The sequence below is a fragment of the Telmatherina bonti genome (genome assembly GCF_933228915.1).
Source record: "Telmatherina bonti genome assembly, chromosome: 1".
In the NCBI taxonomy this organism is placed as follows: domain Eukaryota; kingdom Metazoa; phylum Chordata; class Actinopteri; order Atheriniformes; family Telmatherinidae; genus Telmatherina; species Telmatherina bonti.
In genome coordinates this window covers 27,929,870-27,946,950 of record NC_136619.1, presented here as the reverse complement: position 1 = coordinate 27,946,950, position 17,081 = coordinate 27,929,870, and the positions used below count along the sequence as shown (strand labels likewise).

General features: G+C 38.4%; 1 protein-coding gene across 1 annotated transcript in view; it reads right to left on the bottom strand.

Annotated features, from left to right (window-relative positions):
• Window positions 1–17,081, bottom strand: part of mybpc3 (myosin binding protein C3) — a 38,868-nt gene that overhangs the window by 4,652 nt on the left and 17,135 nt on the right. The window contains exons 15-28 of the mRNA XM_079244600.1: window positions 16,515–16,681; window positions 14,720–14,885; window positions 14,528–14,634; window positions 14,407–14,436; window positions 14,183–14,322; window positions 13,688–13,759; window positions 11,684–11,843; window positions 11,498–11,602; window positions 11,185–11,373; window positions 3,256–3,390; window positions 2,786–2,953; window positions 2,468–2,556; window positions 1,533–1,728; window positions 1,278–1,417 (exon numbers count right to left, since the gene is read on the bottom strand). Of these exons, the coding sequence (XP_079100726.1) occupies window positions 1,278–1,417; window positions 1,533–1,728; window positions 2,468–2,556; window positions 2,786–2,953; window positions 3,256–3,390; window positions 11,185–11,373; window positions 11,498–11,602; window positions 11,684–11,843; window positions 13,688–13,759; window positions 14,183–14,322; window positions 14,407–14,436; window positions 14,528–14,634; window positions 14,720–14,885; window positions 16,515–16,681 (1,864 nt within the window). The remainder of the gene's footprint in view (window positions 1–1,277; window positions 1,418–1,532; window positions 1,729–2,467; window positions 2,557–2,785; window positions 2,954–3,255; window positions 3,391–11,184; window positions 11,374–11,497; window positions 11,603–11,683; window positions 11,844–13,687; window positions 13,760–14,182; window positions 14,323–14,406; window positions 14,437–14,527; window positions 14,635–14,719; window positions 14,886–16,514; window positions 16,682–17,081) is intronic.

Sequence of the window (17,081 nt, the reverse complement as noted above, 5' to 3'; positions counted from 1 at the left end):
GAAATATGTGACTTTTATTCTGTCTTCATATTTAAAACCTTAAAAGCAAATAGGAGATATTGTCACAGATAACTTGCAGCCATTTTGGCGAGTTTTGCTGAAATATGTTTGGGTGAATTTGTGTGTTAAAGAAGCTTATTTTAAGTAAGAGTAAAATTCAATAAAGCTTACGCAAAATGAAAAAGAGCCTTAATTGAATCCACTGTTTGTTCAGACTGATTAAAATGTGGCAAAGAAATATCTTTTCTACTCTAGCTGAAACTGAAGGAGACGTGTAACTGCTCCCAGTTCAGTGTTCAGGCACAGCTGTGAAACAGTATATGGGCAGATTGCGAGTGCATTTGCTCCCCTGTACTTTTATCTTTGACATGTAACAGGCACACTGTTATTGGTAACATGATGATGAACATCTCCAAGCTCGCTATGTTGCAAGCAAAATTAATTTGCTCTAATAATGACTCCTGTGAAACTTAAACCATCAGCCATGCTGGCTGGGGTACAATGATCCTGCGTCATTGTACAGATGATACAGACCAGGTCAAGGCTGTGTGGATAAGAGTGGGACATTCCTGGGCGACATTTCTCTGGCAGTTTGAGGGGAAGGAAGGCGGTGATTGGAGGACTTGCCAACAGACGTTTAAAGCATCACTACAGGCCCAGAGAGGAGACTGCATGCTCAGCATTGGCTAAATACACAATGCTTGTCACATGGGAGGCTCTTACTTTGCTACTGCAGCTTTCATCCTTTCACAGTCTCACCCATCAATAAAGACCAAAATAGGCCTCATTAAAATCAATTTGAGCTGAGGGGAAGGATCACAGCTGAGCAGACATCAGCTACAATTACACAGTTCATCACTACGAAGGCAAGAACTTTTTCATCAATGGACATGATGAGTTTGAAATTGGTTCACACTATTTATACACAACCTGCAGCATGTAGATCACAAATCATTTAATAGTTTTGGGCAATAATTGAGTTTTTTCTTTGGTGTCAAATTTGGTTTTTACGTTCACAGTTAAAACCTGTGAATTGTGAATGAAATATACTCTTTAATGCTTCAAAAGCTCGACTGAGCTTGGAGAAATGCAATTTTTCTTTGCCATATTGTAATTCTTGTTGTTTAAGTTCACTTGGAAACATTAGAGTGGGTCGCTATTTTCTTTGGAACCTTGTTGCTGATGTCTTGTGACCACAGAGTTTAAGCAAGCTTATAAATTATACAAACTTCATTGACATGAACTACAAGGGCCAACGGGATATAAAAGAGTCTCACCATGGTCTTCTTGTCAGCTTTCTGGATGGTGTAACCAGTTATTTCACAGTTACCGTTGTCCTTTGGTGGCTTCCACTCAAGGGCCACATTAAAACCCCAGGTGTCAACAATCTTCAAAGCCTCAGGAGGCCCTGGGAGATCTAGAAAAGAGAAATATTTTTCTTTTTTTTAATGATTTATAGCATTAGTTAACATGAGAATGTAATTATCTCCATGCCTGCCCACAAGGAGCTGTATGTATTAAGTAATGCATACCAACTATCTGCAGTATGATTTTTGACGTATCTTCCACATTCTCAATCTGCACCTGGAGGTCATACTGCCCTGAGTGCTTTCTCTCTGTCTTACGGATGAAGAGGATTGTGTCTACTTCGCTGTTCCTCACACTAGCAAACGAGGGGTTCAGGGGCTCCCCTTCTTTGCTCCAAATGACTTTTGGCCTTGGCTTACCCTGCAAAACCAAGACAAGATAAAGCTCAAAGAATATGTCAAATTGTGAATGACTGAACTAATCTGATTAAGGTTCCTATCTTTCATTAGTGGTTCTTCAAGGAAATGTTGCTCCAGTTTATTAATCAATAACAGCTTGTCCAACTCTATGTCCTTATTCTGCAGCTCCACTGGAATCAATTTGGAAAAATCAAAAAGACAGTTTCGGAATAATTATCTTTTTTTTTTTTTTAATAATCTCTCACTGAGCAGCATCTTAGTAAATTTGCTGTTTAAAGCATGACCCCCCCCGCTATCTATGTCTGACTGGTCAACATCAGAAAGCCTGTTAGGAAGCAAAATCCATGTTTCTGGTTTTGATGCCAAATGTGGCAAAGAAAAAGTAAATTTTTTTGGTTGCCTCCTTCAACCCAAACTATACATTTTTTCCTTGTCGTTTTTGTTTATTTGATGATTGACCAGGAGAATATTGCCACTTGATAGCCAATAATGTATTATTATATAAACTTTGCCAGATTTGCTTCTTTTTGTTGTAAGATGTGCAAAATATAAAAGGTGTTTTTTTCATTTGCTGTAACATTAGGAGAAAGAAAAAAACTGTCCTGTCTAAAAGTTAAGCGATGTTTCTTTTATCTTCAGGCAGGAAACGCCAATAAATTTGAACCAAAACATGTTCAAAACATTTTGGATATGTAAAACAGTTAAACTAGTCGGCTTATATATATATAATTGTACAAGACCTGGAACGGAATCACGATGTTAACAGTCTCGCCGACTTTCTTGATGAGAGTCTGGCGGAGATATCGGGGAAGCCAAATTTTAGGGCGTTCTGTATCAAAGAAAAGAACAGGAAAAGACCATAAAAGATTATCAGGAGACCTAAAAAATGACAAAAGAAACACAGTTTTCACCTGAAATACACTTTTCAACAAAAATAAACCAAGGTTGTGATTGTGATTACTTCAGTCTCTGTACAACACAGGTGTTATGACCTGAAATTTAGAAATCCTGTTTAGTTAAAATCCCAGATACGAAAATGAAGATGTCAGAATGCTTACGCATGATCTCTCTGATTGTGACGGGTTGTGCTAGAGTGGCAGGAGCACTGGGTCCCGCCATGTTGTAGGCTCGCACACGAAACTGCAGTTTGTCTCCGGTTGTGAGATCTCTGATTGTCATTGATGTCCTGTCTGTCAGACCTTGCATTGCTGGGATCCATTCATCAGCTGCCACCAGAGCATGTAAAAAAATTAAACTCATTTGTTTCCTCCACCCAAAGTTAAAATACAGATTAATACACAAATCTGCAATTTTTAAAATTTTGATTTAGGGTCAAAGAGACATGAATGAATATGAAATGAGTTATCATTTCATAGCTTTTGATAATCATAATGTCTGCAGCAAGCTGTGTATACATTTGAAGAGATCAGACGTTGTGTTTTAACAGAAACAAACTCACTTTTAATTTTGCATACTATAATAAGCCTTCCTTATCAAAAGCATGCAGGCATGTGGCTCCAGCACTTACTGCCCTCCTTGCAGTACTCGACCCCGTAACCCTCGAGCACGGCGGCACCGATCCTCTCTGGAGCCCGCCACTTCAGCGTTATGGAAGTGTCATTGATGTCGTCCACACACAGTCCAATGGGCTCACTTGTAGGAGCTTAGAGAGAGGCACAAGGCAGATAAGCACCTCGTTTAGGCAGTTAAAACCTTAATGTAATAAAGTCAGAGTGATTTGCTCAATAAATTGATGAACTTAATAGAAATTATGAATAATGAAATTAACAATAATAAAAACAGCAAACAGATCTGACTTTGCTTTAAAGTACAATGTAACTTTCACAGCAGTGGCAATATTATAGATTTCACTTGAAGTCATATGGATTAACTATATTAGCCACCAACAAAATATGGGATGTTGATTTATTTTGTTTAATTCGTCACCGTAGTGAGAAAAATGAAAAGTCAACTAAACTTTCTGACCCTTTAAGGTCTTACTCAAACAGTTAGATAAAGCAAATCTGATTAAAACTGAAAATGTGTTCAAGTAAATCTAACTAAGCTATAATTTTTCTGTACCTGATTAGGTTTTTACAGCTAAAACAAATTGTTAGTATATTTAGCTCTATTCCATCATTACCTTACCACAATTGGTTTTAAAAAAAAAAAAAAAAAGAAGTGTCAATATAATTGCCCCAATGATGTGAAAAATGCAAAGAATGCAAATATAAATATATATATATATACATATATATATATATATATATATATATACGCCCTAAAAATATATAATGTGACTTATTAATAATCATCTCTGTTGTTGCCAAGTAACAACATACCAACTGTGACTGTGATATATATATATATATATATATATATATATATATATATATATATATATATGTATATATATATATATATATATGTATATATATATATATATATATATTCATTCATTCATTCATTTTCTGAACCGCTTATTCCAATTCAGGGTCGCGGGGAAGCTGGAGCCTATCCCAGCTGGCTTTGGGCGACAGGCAGGGTACACCCTGGACAGCTCGCCAGTCCATCGCAGATATATATATATATATATATATATATATATATATATATATATATATATATATATATATATATATATATATATGTATGTGTATATATATATATATATATATATATATATATATATATATATATATATATATATATATATATATCCATCCATCCATCCATCCATCTTCTGCCGCTTATCCGGGGTCGGGTCGCGGGGGCAGCAGCCTAAGCAGGGAAGCCCAGACTTCCCTCTCCCCAGCCACATTTGCCAACTCTGCGGGGGGGATCCCGAGGCGTTCCCAGGCCAGCCGAGAGATGTAATCCCTCCAGCGTGTCCTGGGTCTTCCCCAGGGTCTCCTCCCCGAGGGACGTGCCTGGAACACCTCACCAGGGAGGCGTCCAGGAGGCATCCTGACCAGATGCCCGAGCCACCTCAACTGGTTCCTCTCGATGCGAAGGAGCAGCGGCTCTACTCTGAGCCCCTCCCGGATGACTGAGCTCCTCACCCTATCTCTAAGGGAGAGCCCGGCCACCCTGCGGAGGAAACTCATTTCAGCCGCCTGTATACATATATATATATGTATATATCACAGTCACAGTTGGTATGTTGTTACTTGGCAACAACAGAGATGATTAGGATTAATAAGTCACATGTAGTGCCAACGGCTACTACTTTAACATGTATGCAGTCATTCAGTTGATGAAGTGGGACAACATCAGACATGGCTGGAAACTCACAACCAAAAGGCCAAAACTGAAGGTGCAGATGCTCCATCCTAGTGGCAGAATCTGCATCAAGCACTACAGTTCTTCCTGTAGTCTAAAAGCCAGACAGAGAGACTGTGAAGTGTTCATAACAGCACAGCTGTGTCTGGGTGAAATATATAATACTGGATTCTGAATATTTTTACCATGTTCTCAGCAGTGCTTATAACCTGTTTATTCTATCTGCCAGTGATACACTGGAAAATGGCAGCTGAAAGAAGAGAAGATTCAAACTTTATCGTCTATTGCCTTCATTTTGCTCCTGCCCTGCATCTGAGACATCTCCTCTTTAACATGTCTGGATTTAAAGTTTTCTTCTATGCATTACTTGGGCTTTTAAAAGCTCAGTCAGCTTCTCTAGCATATAAACTGTCCAATAACATGGCTACTCATTGTGACAGATTTTATAAGTGCCAGGAGTACGAGAAGTCCAGCCCAAGTTAAAAAATTTCTAAATGGTTTTCATACCATGAAAGCACAGTATTATTCTCTTATCATCAGTTTAAGGGCACTTTGGAACATTCAATATCAGGCTGTTTTAATCTATTCCGCTATGAGACCGTGTAGCATCTCTTTTCCTGGAGTAAAACATGCACTGTCTGTCTGACCTGTAGTTCACTGCTGGGCTGAAGTCTAAGTGCTCACTGTGCTTTGTGTCCCATAGGGATAAAATGACATGACTTCAATGCACATTAAAAGACTTTGGTTCACTGGCTACATCCCAGGCATTGCTCTCAGTGCAAAGTTGCCAAAAGCAAACTGGTGGTACGACACATTTTAACACATAACCTGAAAATAGATGTAGAGAAAAGCCTTTGAAATGACTAGATAATTTAGTTATAAAGTCACTGAGACAGATAATCTTGCAGGGAACAATTCTTATCCAAGTCAGGTTGATATGAATTGATTAGTGCAGCTTATCTTATAGACCAAATGCAGCAAATGTCAAGATGGTAAGTATGAAAGACTGACACATAATCAAATCAAACACAACCCCCAAATATTCAACAGTTCCTACAAATTAATTTACGACAATTTGGAAGCATGTTCAAAGATCACGGCTACTGTCTGAGGTTTGTTGTGCTCATGTACAGTACACACTTGATACCACTTAGAGGATGCACAAATGAAGAACACTCTAGATGGAAACAAAGATTTCACTTTTCCTGGAAGGTAATATTTAGTCATGCAGTTTTTTTTTTTTATGTTGCAGAAATGTGTCAAATCTGAGTTGTTGCCTTGCTATCATAAAGACGCATGCTACCTGTCAGAATACAGGGGCTAAGTATAAAGTGTGAGCAAATGTTAGGAGTGCCTGTCAAAGGTCAAGATTTTCCTAAGATGAAGAAGCTCCCTGCTGCAAGGAGCGATTCACAGGTAGGTCAGAGTTCTCTGGACTAAGGATGCAGAGAGCAGAGCAGGAATATACTTAAGACTTCTTACTCAAAGCAAAGTAAAGATGAACATGTGAACGATTTTAACGCACGTACAATACGGGATTGTTAGTGTTTACAGATAAACAATGCCTACTGCAAACAGGTTGGGGTTCTGGCTCAACAATAGGCTCCGCAGGGGTCTCTTCTGCCTGTGGTGCAGCTTCCTCCTCTGCAGGAGGGGGTGTACTCTCTGCTGCTGGAGACTCATTTTCAGCTGGAGCTCCATCCTCTCCACAGGGAGCTGCTTCTGAAGATGCTTCTGCTGGTGGTTCACTGCTGACTTCAGGGAGTGCAGGTGTCTCTGTGTCAACCTTACTGACTTCAGGCTCTGCTGGTTCCTCCACTGGAGCTGGTTTTTCTTCTACTGGTGCTTCCACTGGTTTATTTTCTTCTACTGGTGCTTCCACTGGTTTATTTTCTTCTGCTGGTGCTTCGGCTGCTTTGTTTTCTTCCGCTGGTCTCTTCTCCGCTGTCTTTGGGAGCTTGGGTTTCGTCATTGTGTCCTGCTGCGGATCGACGCTGGTAGTTGTGTATGTTTGACGTCCTCTAAGCTATGTTCTCATCCTCTCGTTGTCACACACTCACAGTCTCTTGCTCTCTTTCTTGAGTAATAACAATGCAGCAGCCTCCACAGTAGCAATGAACACTTCTATGTTCAGCAGTCGGTCAAAGCACAGTTCAGTGCTTCTAGCCATTATTTATAGAGATGGATGCCATGGATAGTTTCCTAATCACCTGTCTTACAAGTGATAGGCCATCTGGACACAGTGATGCTACCTCTTAAATCAAGCTGAGCATAACATGGTAGTTAAACAGTCTGAGACGAATTGAGATACAATCTATACCTGATCCTCTGAATTACAAGCTATAGTCATAGAGGACAGAAGTAACTATGAGTTTTCTCATAGACTTAGAAACTGCACACGTTTTTTTTTTTTTTTTTTTTTTTAATTTAAATGAAATGCTAAATATCACAACATCTGGATGTTACAGGACATCATTTAAAGGATGTTGTAACAATACTATGATAGCATTAGTAAACACATGTGATGCCTTTATTTGACCTCAGTAATCAGTGTTTTTGATAGATTGGTGTTGAATCGGTGAGAACACTGTAACTTCAGATCTTTGCCATTTAACATTACCATAGTATTAGCATAGCATCAAACAGTCTAACATAATCTGCACACAGCTGTTTAGCATATTAATACACATTAATTACCAAGTTTTTTCAACACTGTAATGAAATTTATTGCATCTGCTATACATGCAGTGTCTACTTTCCAGGCATAGATAAAATAATTGCAACTGAATATAATTATTGAGTTGGAAAATGGTTAAAAATGGAGAAAGAAGACATCATAGCATTTTCTATTGAGAAGACCAATAGTAGCCAAACGCTTTCAGTTAAGTGTCATCAAGGCACAAAATGTTGTTTTCTGTGACAATAAGGAAGAGTCACTACAGGGTATTATGCTAATTTCAAGGTTTTCTTTTAGATTTTACTCTTTGTAGATGCTTTCGTGTTATTTCTAGTGTTACACCAGGTGTAACCAGAAAAGCCGTCGGAGAGCAGAGACCTCTGCCAAGCAGTTTTCCCCACCCATTTTATGAAGAATTCTTTTTAAAAGGTCCACCCTGGAAATTTTTGGTAAAGTTATGATGGTAATAAGGATGGATGGCTTATCCCAGTACCACTCCTCCCAGCTCTTAGAAACACAGACACACACACATCTAGGGCTTTTCGGAGCCTGCACATTATGTGGGGTGTGGCAAAGGGGGACATCCAAGTGGCTTCTTTTGCACATGTGGCTGCCCGCTCCTCAGTTGTAGTTACACTTAGTCACCGATACACAGGAAACACTGCCAGCACACAAACAGCATTTGGGGGCATGCTGCAAGCTGGTGTGTAGAGCTATTTGGGAAAGCAGGGCTGCTTATATGTCGTCACTCCCAGTGCTGTGTGGTTAATTTGAATTTTAACTGTTACCAAGACACAAACCCTGTTGAGCGGAGGAAGTGAAGGGGGATGGGGGGGTGGGCTGTTTCCTGGGCACTGCCTGAGAAGGTCAGAAAGGGGGAGATAGTCTGCTGGCTCAGTCTTGCTCAGTTTGCTGTACATTTGTAATTTCATTTACAAAATGTCACAAATGTGTCACAAAAGCCTGGAGAAATCCGGTTACAATCCATGTTCATCATTTGGAAATTTTTAACAACCAATTCTTTTTTGTTTTTATTTACTGGACTGCACAGCCAGAAGCTAACCATCCGTTTAAGTAAGAAAAAAATAGAGAAATTTGCTTCTAAGCCAGGCATTAGATTGGCTGAACATACTTAATATTACTTAGTAGATATGATATATAATAATTATTTCATTCATTTCATTTTCCTAACCGCTTAATCTAATGAAAGGTCGCAGGGAAGCTGGAGTCTATCCCAGCAGACTTAGGGGTGAAAGGCAGGGTACACCCTGGACAGCTCGCCAGTTCATCGCAGGGCATAATAGTTATTATATATCATAATTTTATATATATATATATATATATATATATATATATATATATATATACATATATATATGTATATATATATATATATATATATATATATATATATATATATATATATATATATATGTATATATAATCATGTAACACAGAAACACACTCACACCCTTGTGATTGATGACACTCCTGCATGCACAGTTTATATTTTTGTACTGTTTGAAAGCCACACGCCTGGATTGTGACTAACACGGAACAAACATGACCCAATCCTGTCATGACCACAACTCAAAAAGACCTCATGACCTGAGTGAAACCTTATGCTGACTAAACCAGGCGTGATCCAACTCCAAAGACATCAACAGCCAGACATCAGCTTCATCACTGTCTGCCACCGCAGCTCTGACAAATCATTAATCAATGTCTGCATCACTCCTAACACAATAAAAAGGTATCACATTTGTTACAATGGTGATTGCATGCTCTCAGTGTCAAGCTCTAAGAAAAGCAAACAGGACTTTTTATTGAACATGTGATGGAGTAAATACACAGGGTTACACAGCAGTGCTGCCCCACTTCTCATTTATTCATTACCTCAAGCAGCTAAACTTTGCTATTTTACAATGTGGTCTTCAGCCTCCCAGTGTTCTTTCTGAAGGTCTTTCAAAGGTTTTTCTTTAGGATATTGCTCTTTCACTCACCATTAGTTCATCCTCACATATAACCGTTTTCTTTTTTTTAGAGAGAAGTGTTTTTATGTTTTATTTTTCATTTGGAGCTTTCCTTCTTAATCCACATGATGTTTGTCAGAATAATTCATTAAAAAGGGACAACTTGTTGACTGCATCCGCAATATTTACTGAAAGGATAACATCAACCAATGGCAATGGGTAGACTTTATCAGGAGTGTTCTGCGATTCTTTTACCTTAAAACAGACAAGATTTATTCTTTTGTTGTTGATATTTGTGAGCACAAAAAAAACAACAACAACAAACAACAACAAAAAAAACAAAAAACAAAATCTGTATCATTAAGTAGTGAAAAGTCAGTGAGTTAGTAATGGTTTAACAGGCTACTAATAGCCTAATAAGAAACAAATATATACCTATACGTGTATTTTTTATTTTTTGCAAGAATGATTTTTTCATGAGAAAGTTGACAATATTTAGGATTCTGATACATTTGCATTAAATATTTTTTTTCTAAGATGGATGGTTGAAATAGTTTACCAGTTTTTAGTTATTCTTTTCCATGCCTGTTTCATGGATTCACGCATGTTAAAGGGGATACTAAGTAACCAAATCGATCAGCCAATAACCAGTAAAGCCTAAAAATAAGTCTAAAACGACATGTACAGTATCTACAGACAATGTCTTTTTCACATTCATAAAAGATGCATTTGGGCCTTCAGTTGATGGATTTACTGCCCACTGAATCCTGGGAAGGGTGCCTGGAAAGAAGCCACTCTTAAAATGTGAAACAGGCAGAAAAGCTTGATGACAACTGAAAGCCAGTGGAAACTGGTCTTATAGAGAGATCAATTTTGATTTAAAAGTCTGGCTGTTAAAGGAGGTCAGCAGGAAGCTGAAAGGTAAATATCTGCAACCATCTTTTTACTCGCAGAACAAGCTGTTATAATTTGTGGCTGCATATCAAGCAATCTTGTAAAAGCTAATAATTATATAAATACTGAAACGTGCCATCAGATTCAGATCCACCATGTAATATTATCTGGAAAAAAAAATCTGATTTCAGCATGACAATGATTCAAAAGCCCGTTAATGCAGTAGAAGCATATCTGGATGGAAAAACTGGCATATCCAGATCCCAAATCTCAACATTATCAAAGCATCATGACAGAGAACAGCATGCAGCAAAATACCAAAATATAGCTGTAGCATATACTTCAAGAAGCCTGAAGCGCTATTCCTAAAGACTACGTAAAGAAATTACAAGAACATCTGTCAAAGACAGTTGCTTTAAAGAATAAAGGTGGTCTAAAAAAACTGGACTTTTTATGTTGACCCTTTAATAGCATAATATAAAAGCTCAGTTTTTGTCTTTTACGCTGTCTTCTATTTATGTTTTTGCAAATTTCTCCTGTGTGACAGCATATAAAGAAATAAAAGGTGACTTGAGACCGTTATAGTGCTTCATGACTGCAATGTGTTGGATATGAGCTCATAGATACTCACCAACAGGAACAAATGGCTGCGAGGCGGGACTGTGGCGAGACATGCCGATGCCATTGACAGCATAGACCCGCATCTCATATGGCACACCCTCGATCATGCGCCTGGCCTCATAGGTTGTTCCAGGATAAGGGTCAAAGTTCAGTCTCATCCACCTGTAGCTCTTCAGCTTCTTTCTCTCCAGAACATAACCTGAGATTTTACAAAAGCAGCACGTTACAAAGAAATTGAGCTCATTAGCAAATTCTGTTAACAGTAAGGTGAAATTAATTTCTTAATCATTTTATTTTGTTTATTTTATTTCATTTTATTTCACCAATGATAGGTTGTCCGCCATCAAACTTTGGAGGCTCCCACTGAACAATGCAGGAATCTTCACCCACACTGAGGATTTTGGGAGCTTGAGGAGGATCAGGAACGTCTGGCAGGGGGGAGGCAGAAGTTAATTAAAAAAAGAAAATAATTGTTCAAATTAATAGAAAAAAAAAGAGCACTGTCTTACCCACAACTTTTACGTTTATATCAGCAGTGTCTTCCCCAGCAGGGTTTCGCACCACAACAGAGTAAACCCCCTCATCCTGCCTCTCTGCCCCCTCAATAGTAAAGATACAGTGGCCCTTGGTGGATTCCACGTGGACCCTACCGTCTCCTTCGGTGATGACCTACACAATGAAAATCACAGATACTAGACTGCAGGAATGAAGTTTTCTTTGGAGAAGACGTTAAATTGATGGACAGCTTTGATTGACATAAGATATTATTCCACATTCACCAGCTTAACCTTCCCGTACAAGATTCGTCTCATATATTGAGCATGTCATGCTGTTCAATATATGTCATATAACTCTGTTTGTCAGCATGCAAATCAACAACCAGCTAATATTACTAGATTATCAAGAGCATATCTGAGAGTGATCGCCTTTGTTTTGCTTTTAACTTTTAGTGTGAAAGGGCAGCAAAGTCATGTGTAAACCTTCCCTTTATGTTGGATTTAATGTCAGCTTTTTTATCTTTATGGCGACTTTCTCTTCATGTGAGGTATCGTAACTTTTCTGTAAAATAACTGAAGAAATCACAATTCTACACCTATGCTATATTTACTGAGGTCCATTGCAATAAAGATATTGTTTTGCAATAGCTTATTCCTTTTTCATTTTCCCTAAAAACACGGAGTTGGCCCTGTATTGAGCAAGCGTGATATTTTGTCACATTACTGTATTTCATGGTCTTTGGGTGTCCTTGCTCCATATATTTTCCTGCTCCACCTGATTTAAATAAATACGTTAACTCATCGGCTCCTTAACCAACTCTGCAGAAGCCTGATAATGACCCAGTCCTTTGACTCAGATGTTCAGGCAGGGAAACAGAATCCACTAACAAAATGTACTTACTGCCCAGTCTTGTGTGATCGTCGTCTGTTTGAGAAAAAATTCAGAACATGCACTTACCTTCCCAACATGGATGAACACTGTACTGCATGCTGTTTCTATCCTGCCCTGCTATCAGTGCATAAAACTGACACACAAAAGGAAAACACACATGTGCAGTGATAGCTGATGGAGGTGGCACCTTGCCTTCAGATGTCTAAATTTGTTCACAGTTTCAACTCCTGCACATTTTTTTTTGTCTTTTCTCTACTGCTGTGTATCTTCAAATCTGGATCCCAAGTTATAATAGTGTCTTAAGAACTTAAACGTTTTAAATGATACTTCTCCATCAGCTGCATTTGAACACTAATATGAGCCAAATAAAAACCAGTTTCCAAAGTCTTTGCTTTGTAAATCATTTCAGTTTTCCATTTAATAAAATAGTGTAAATGTAGCAGATCTAAAGAAACCTCCTATTTTTGGAAAACGTAATCACTTTGTATACAATAATAAAGAGATTGTTTAGAATGAATGAACATTGCATAACATGCATTAAAGTCACTCTTTAATTCCAGACTGCAAAAACCAACAAATGACACATTTGTCATTTGCCAAGGCTCATTTTCTTTAATAACAGAGTAAATCCAAATCATGTGACGACTGTGTTTTGCTTTTGTGGCATCGTGTCACATGATGAAAATTGGACTCACTGTCCGTTTAGGACGTAGACCCTGATTGATGCAGCAAAAGAAAACTAAGAGAGCATTATTTGAGGAAGAGATGAAAAAAGAAGAGCAAAATGAACAGAGCAACCCAAGAAAAGAACAAACATTGGGCTGACTTTTTACTGGCTGGCGGGAGTTCAAAGAGGAAAACGTCATCCTGGACCATCTTTGTAAGTTTGATTGGACTTGAATTCAGTGTGAAACTTTTAAAGAATACATTTTTAAAAATGTTTAAATGATTTGCAAAACATTGCATTTGGGTTTAATTTAAAATTTAAACCACATGCAGACTGTTTCGGAAACAGGGTTTTCCTTTAGCTTCAAGAGAGACTAGACCTGTTGAATATATAAAATGACAAAGCTGACCAAAGATGTAGGAACTGCATACAGGCAAAATGACATGAACACACTTACCCCTCCATCGTTCAGAGTCCAAGAGGCTGAGTGTCCCCCCTTATCTTCTCCATCAGGTTTTACAGAACTAGCCTACATTTAGGGAGATCAAAGCAGGAAAAGCCAAGGAGAACAGAAAGGACATGTAGCCTCTCTTTTTCCCCAGGTCAATACTTTAGGGTTTTAGTAGCATGGGATTATTCAGCTTGGTGAAAACATAAATACATCAAACAAAGCTCAGGGGATGCATTAGAGTGCTTGTCATCAGCTAACCAACTTCATATATTTCACCTTAAAATCCTTAGCCAAATAAAAACAATCTCTCCTGAACTTAGATTGATACTGTATTGTGCATTGTTTAAAATAAGCCAAATCGTATTAGTAATGCTTTAGAGCACAGACCGTGCCCGAAGTGCTGCTCTCTCAGCAGCTCTCAGATGTCAAAACTTACCTGGTCGCTCTAGACAGATGGTTCCTGTCAGCAGTTTAATAAAACCAGGCTTCACATGTGTTTACCTTTTCTTGTTTGGTCCAGATCACCGTGGGAGCCGGATCTCCAGTGATGGGAACATCTAGACGCAGTTTGTTTCCAGCCACCACCACAATGGTTGAATCAGCGGTGCGACCCATACAGTCCAGGTGGATCTTCGGAGGATCTTAGTAATCATTATAAATGGTTAGAACAATATCTCCTCTGCTGTTTTTATAGTCTGGAAAAGTGTAAACTTGAGATGGTGTACCTTGGCGTGGCACATAATCAATCTTCACCTCTGGGAAATGCAAAAAAGTTGCGCAATTCATTAGCTTGTGATAAGCTCAAATGTTACTATCAACACATGAAAGCAGAAGTGTCAACGTTACCCAAAAAGTTGAGTTTGGCAGAAAGGTTGAAAGCGTGGCCATCTGGCACGAAAGTGTAGTCTCCTTCATCCTCTGGTTTGACATCATCAATGGTCAGTTTATGGATCCTACATATTTATAAGTTTAGTTCATTGTTTCATGGAGTTAATGAAGCATCTCATGTATACAAGTCAGTGTTTTGTTTTCCCTTACCTGCCAATATGGGAAATATTTACTCTGGCGTCAGGCTTGACTTCTACACCGTTCTTGAACCAGGTTCCCCTCACATTCTCATCTGACACTTCACACTTGAATACTGCTTGGTCTTTTGCCTTCACGGTGAGGTCTGCAATGCTCTGGTAGACCTCCAGCTCTTTCTCTGCACATTTAAAAAAATCCAACGTCATCAAAAATCCAGACGTCGTCTTTGGAAAACCTCCACAGCCTTCACCTTCATATGTACCAGGATGATACGAGGACAATATTACAGAAAATATGATGATGCTACTGTAGTGTGAAGTCCAGTGTGAGGTGTTCCTTTTGTGAGTTGTATCTTAGCAACAGACACAAGGAGGATAGTTAATTGGATTTATGGTGAAAAATAAAGCGGAGGAACGTGAAGCCCAGATGCACGAGTTTTAGGTTAATACTGTATTTCACAAGACATTATGTATGTGGGAGATATTAAAATATTTAAAAGAAACTGTTATCTGGGTGGGATAAGACAAACAGTGAAGGTTACAGGAGTTTCACATCAGCTCACTGCTGGGGGAAGCAACTATGGTGGGAATGGTATTATAATGGGAGCTCTGCTGTGGACTGAGGTGTTGATCCCTGCTGCATGATGGCAGCTGCTGATTCCTGGCAGGCTCTGTGTTCAGAGTAACAGCCAGATAAACTTAACCAGTCAGAGAGCAGGAACAAAGACTGGGTCTAAATCTACTAAAATACACTACATAAAAGCTTCTAGAAGAAAACAAAGAAATGTTGTTCATGGATCTCATGTAGGGATTAAAAAACTCTCATTTTTTGTTTTGTTTAGAACAAGCTCTGTGAAAGGAAATGAAATGGTGGATGAAACTAGGTGGTGTTGATATTCTGCCTATGTTCGTGTGTGAATGAGTTTGAACCGTTCCCATCTGCCATTATTAGATCTCCTGTGGATCAAAATGAAACCGCCTGAGCATATCGAACATACGTCTTCGCCTGCAAAGCACAAGTTATAAACTGAAGTCTAGAAGAGAGGATATCTATCTCGTTGCAATCATATTTATCTCATATACAGAAATAAAAAAATATTAGTAAATGGCTAATGAAGCTGTAATGAATGTAAAAATATATAAATAAAGACATGTATTAATGAAATGTGTTCAAATATGTAGCTTTCTGTATTTATTTCTATATGCATTTCCTTTTCCAGATTTTTGATTTTTTAGAATTTAATTTCAACTCACGATTTGATTTGATAATTTACTATAAAGCAGAAAACTACAGAAATAAAAGTAGAAATAAATAGATAAACAAATAACCTGGAAATAGATCAATGTGAAACCGTATGGCTACATATGTATCCAGAGCTATTTCTTCTGTGAATGTGTGTATGTATGTATTTGATGTTTTTGGTTCTTGGTTTGATCCATTTTCTTACCGGTGGGAACACAATGGATGGCATATTGTCATGGCTTTATCTTATTTTCAGCTAATGTAATGTGTGTGTTTTATTTATTCAAAGAAACATTAAATCAGCACAACTAAACAACTAAAAATAAAGACAAAAGAACAACCGAGGCCCCCAGTGCAGACCTGTGTCCTTCAGGTGAAATGTATTTCATCTAACTTTAGATGGCATGTCGTTGCTGTTGCAACCTTGGCAGAATGATGTGAGCTATACAAAGACTGACAGCATGCCAAGAATGGCAACGTCGCATGCTTAGCTACCACTAGTCTATGTGTGCTCAGAGAATTCCTTGCTGATAAAAGTAGTATACGCAGCCCGACCGACTCTCACCCTGCACCAGGAGTTCAGCCATGGACTCGCCGCCATTTGTCTTGACCTTGTAGTGGCCGCAGTCTTCTTTGGTGGCCTCGTTAATAATCAGCACATGCTTGCAGCCATCTTTCTTGAAGCGATATTTGAAAGATTCATCTCTGGTCAGTTCCACTCCATCTTTCTCCCTGCACAAATGTAAATAACCCAACAGCAACCAACATTTTAGGACCAATATTAATGGTGTCAGGAAAGAACTTGGAATCAAAGCTCAAAGGTCTTGCTATTTTGGAAGCATTTCGGTGCACGCTACTTTGTTATGTTGTCCTGTTCGTTCAGGATATGACCACTTTTGACTTACATAGATTCCACTTCTGACACGTGATATCACAAAAGCGTAGAGGCCTAAGAACTTGACCTTGAGCTCAGCACATACTACAGGAAATAACATGCATGGAGCTCTGTCCATTTTTTGGTCATGCAGCTGTTTGCAATTTTGCATTTTTAAATTTCTCATATTCATTGTTAATAACTTGATCAGTTTCAACTAAGAGTTTTTGACAAAGTTTCCTCATTGAGTAAAATATC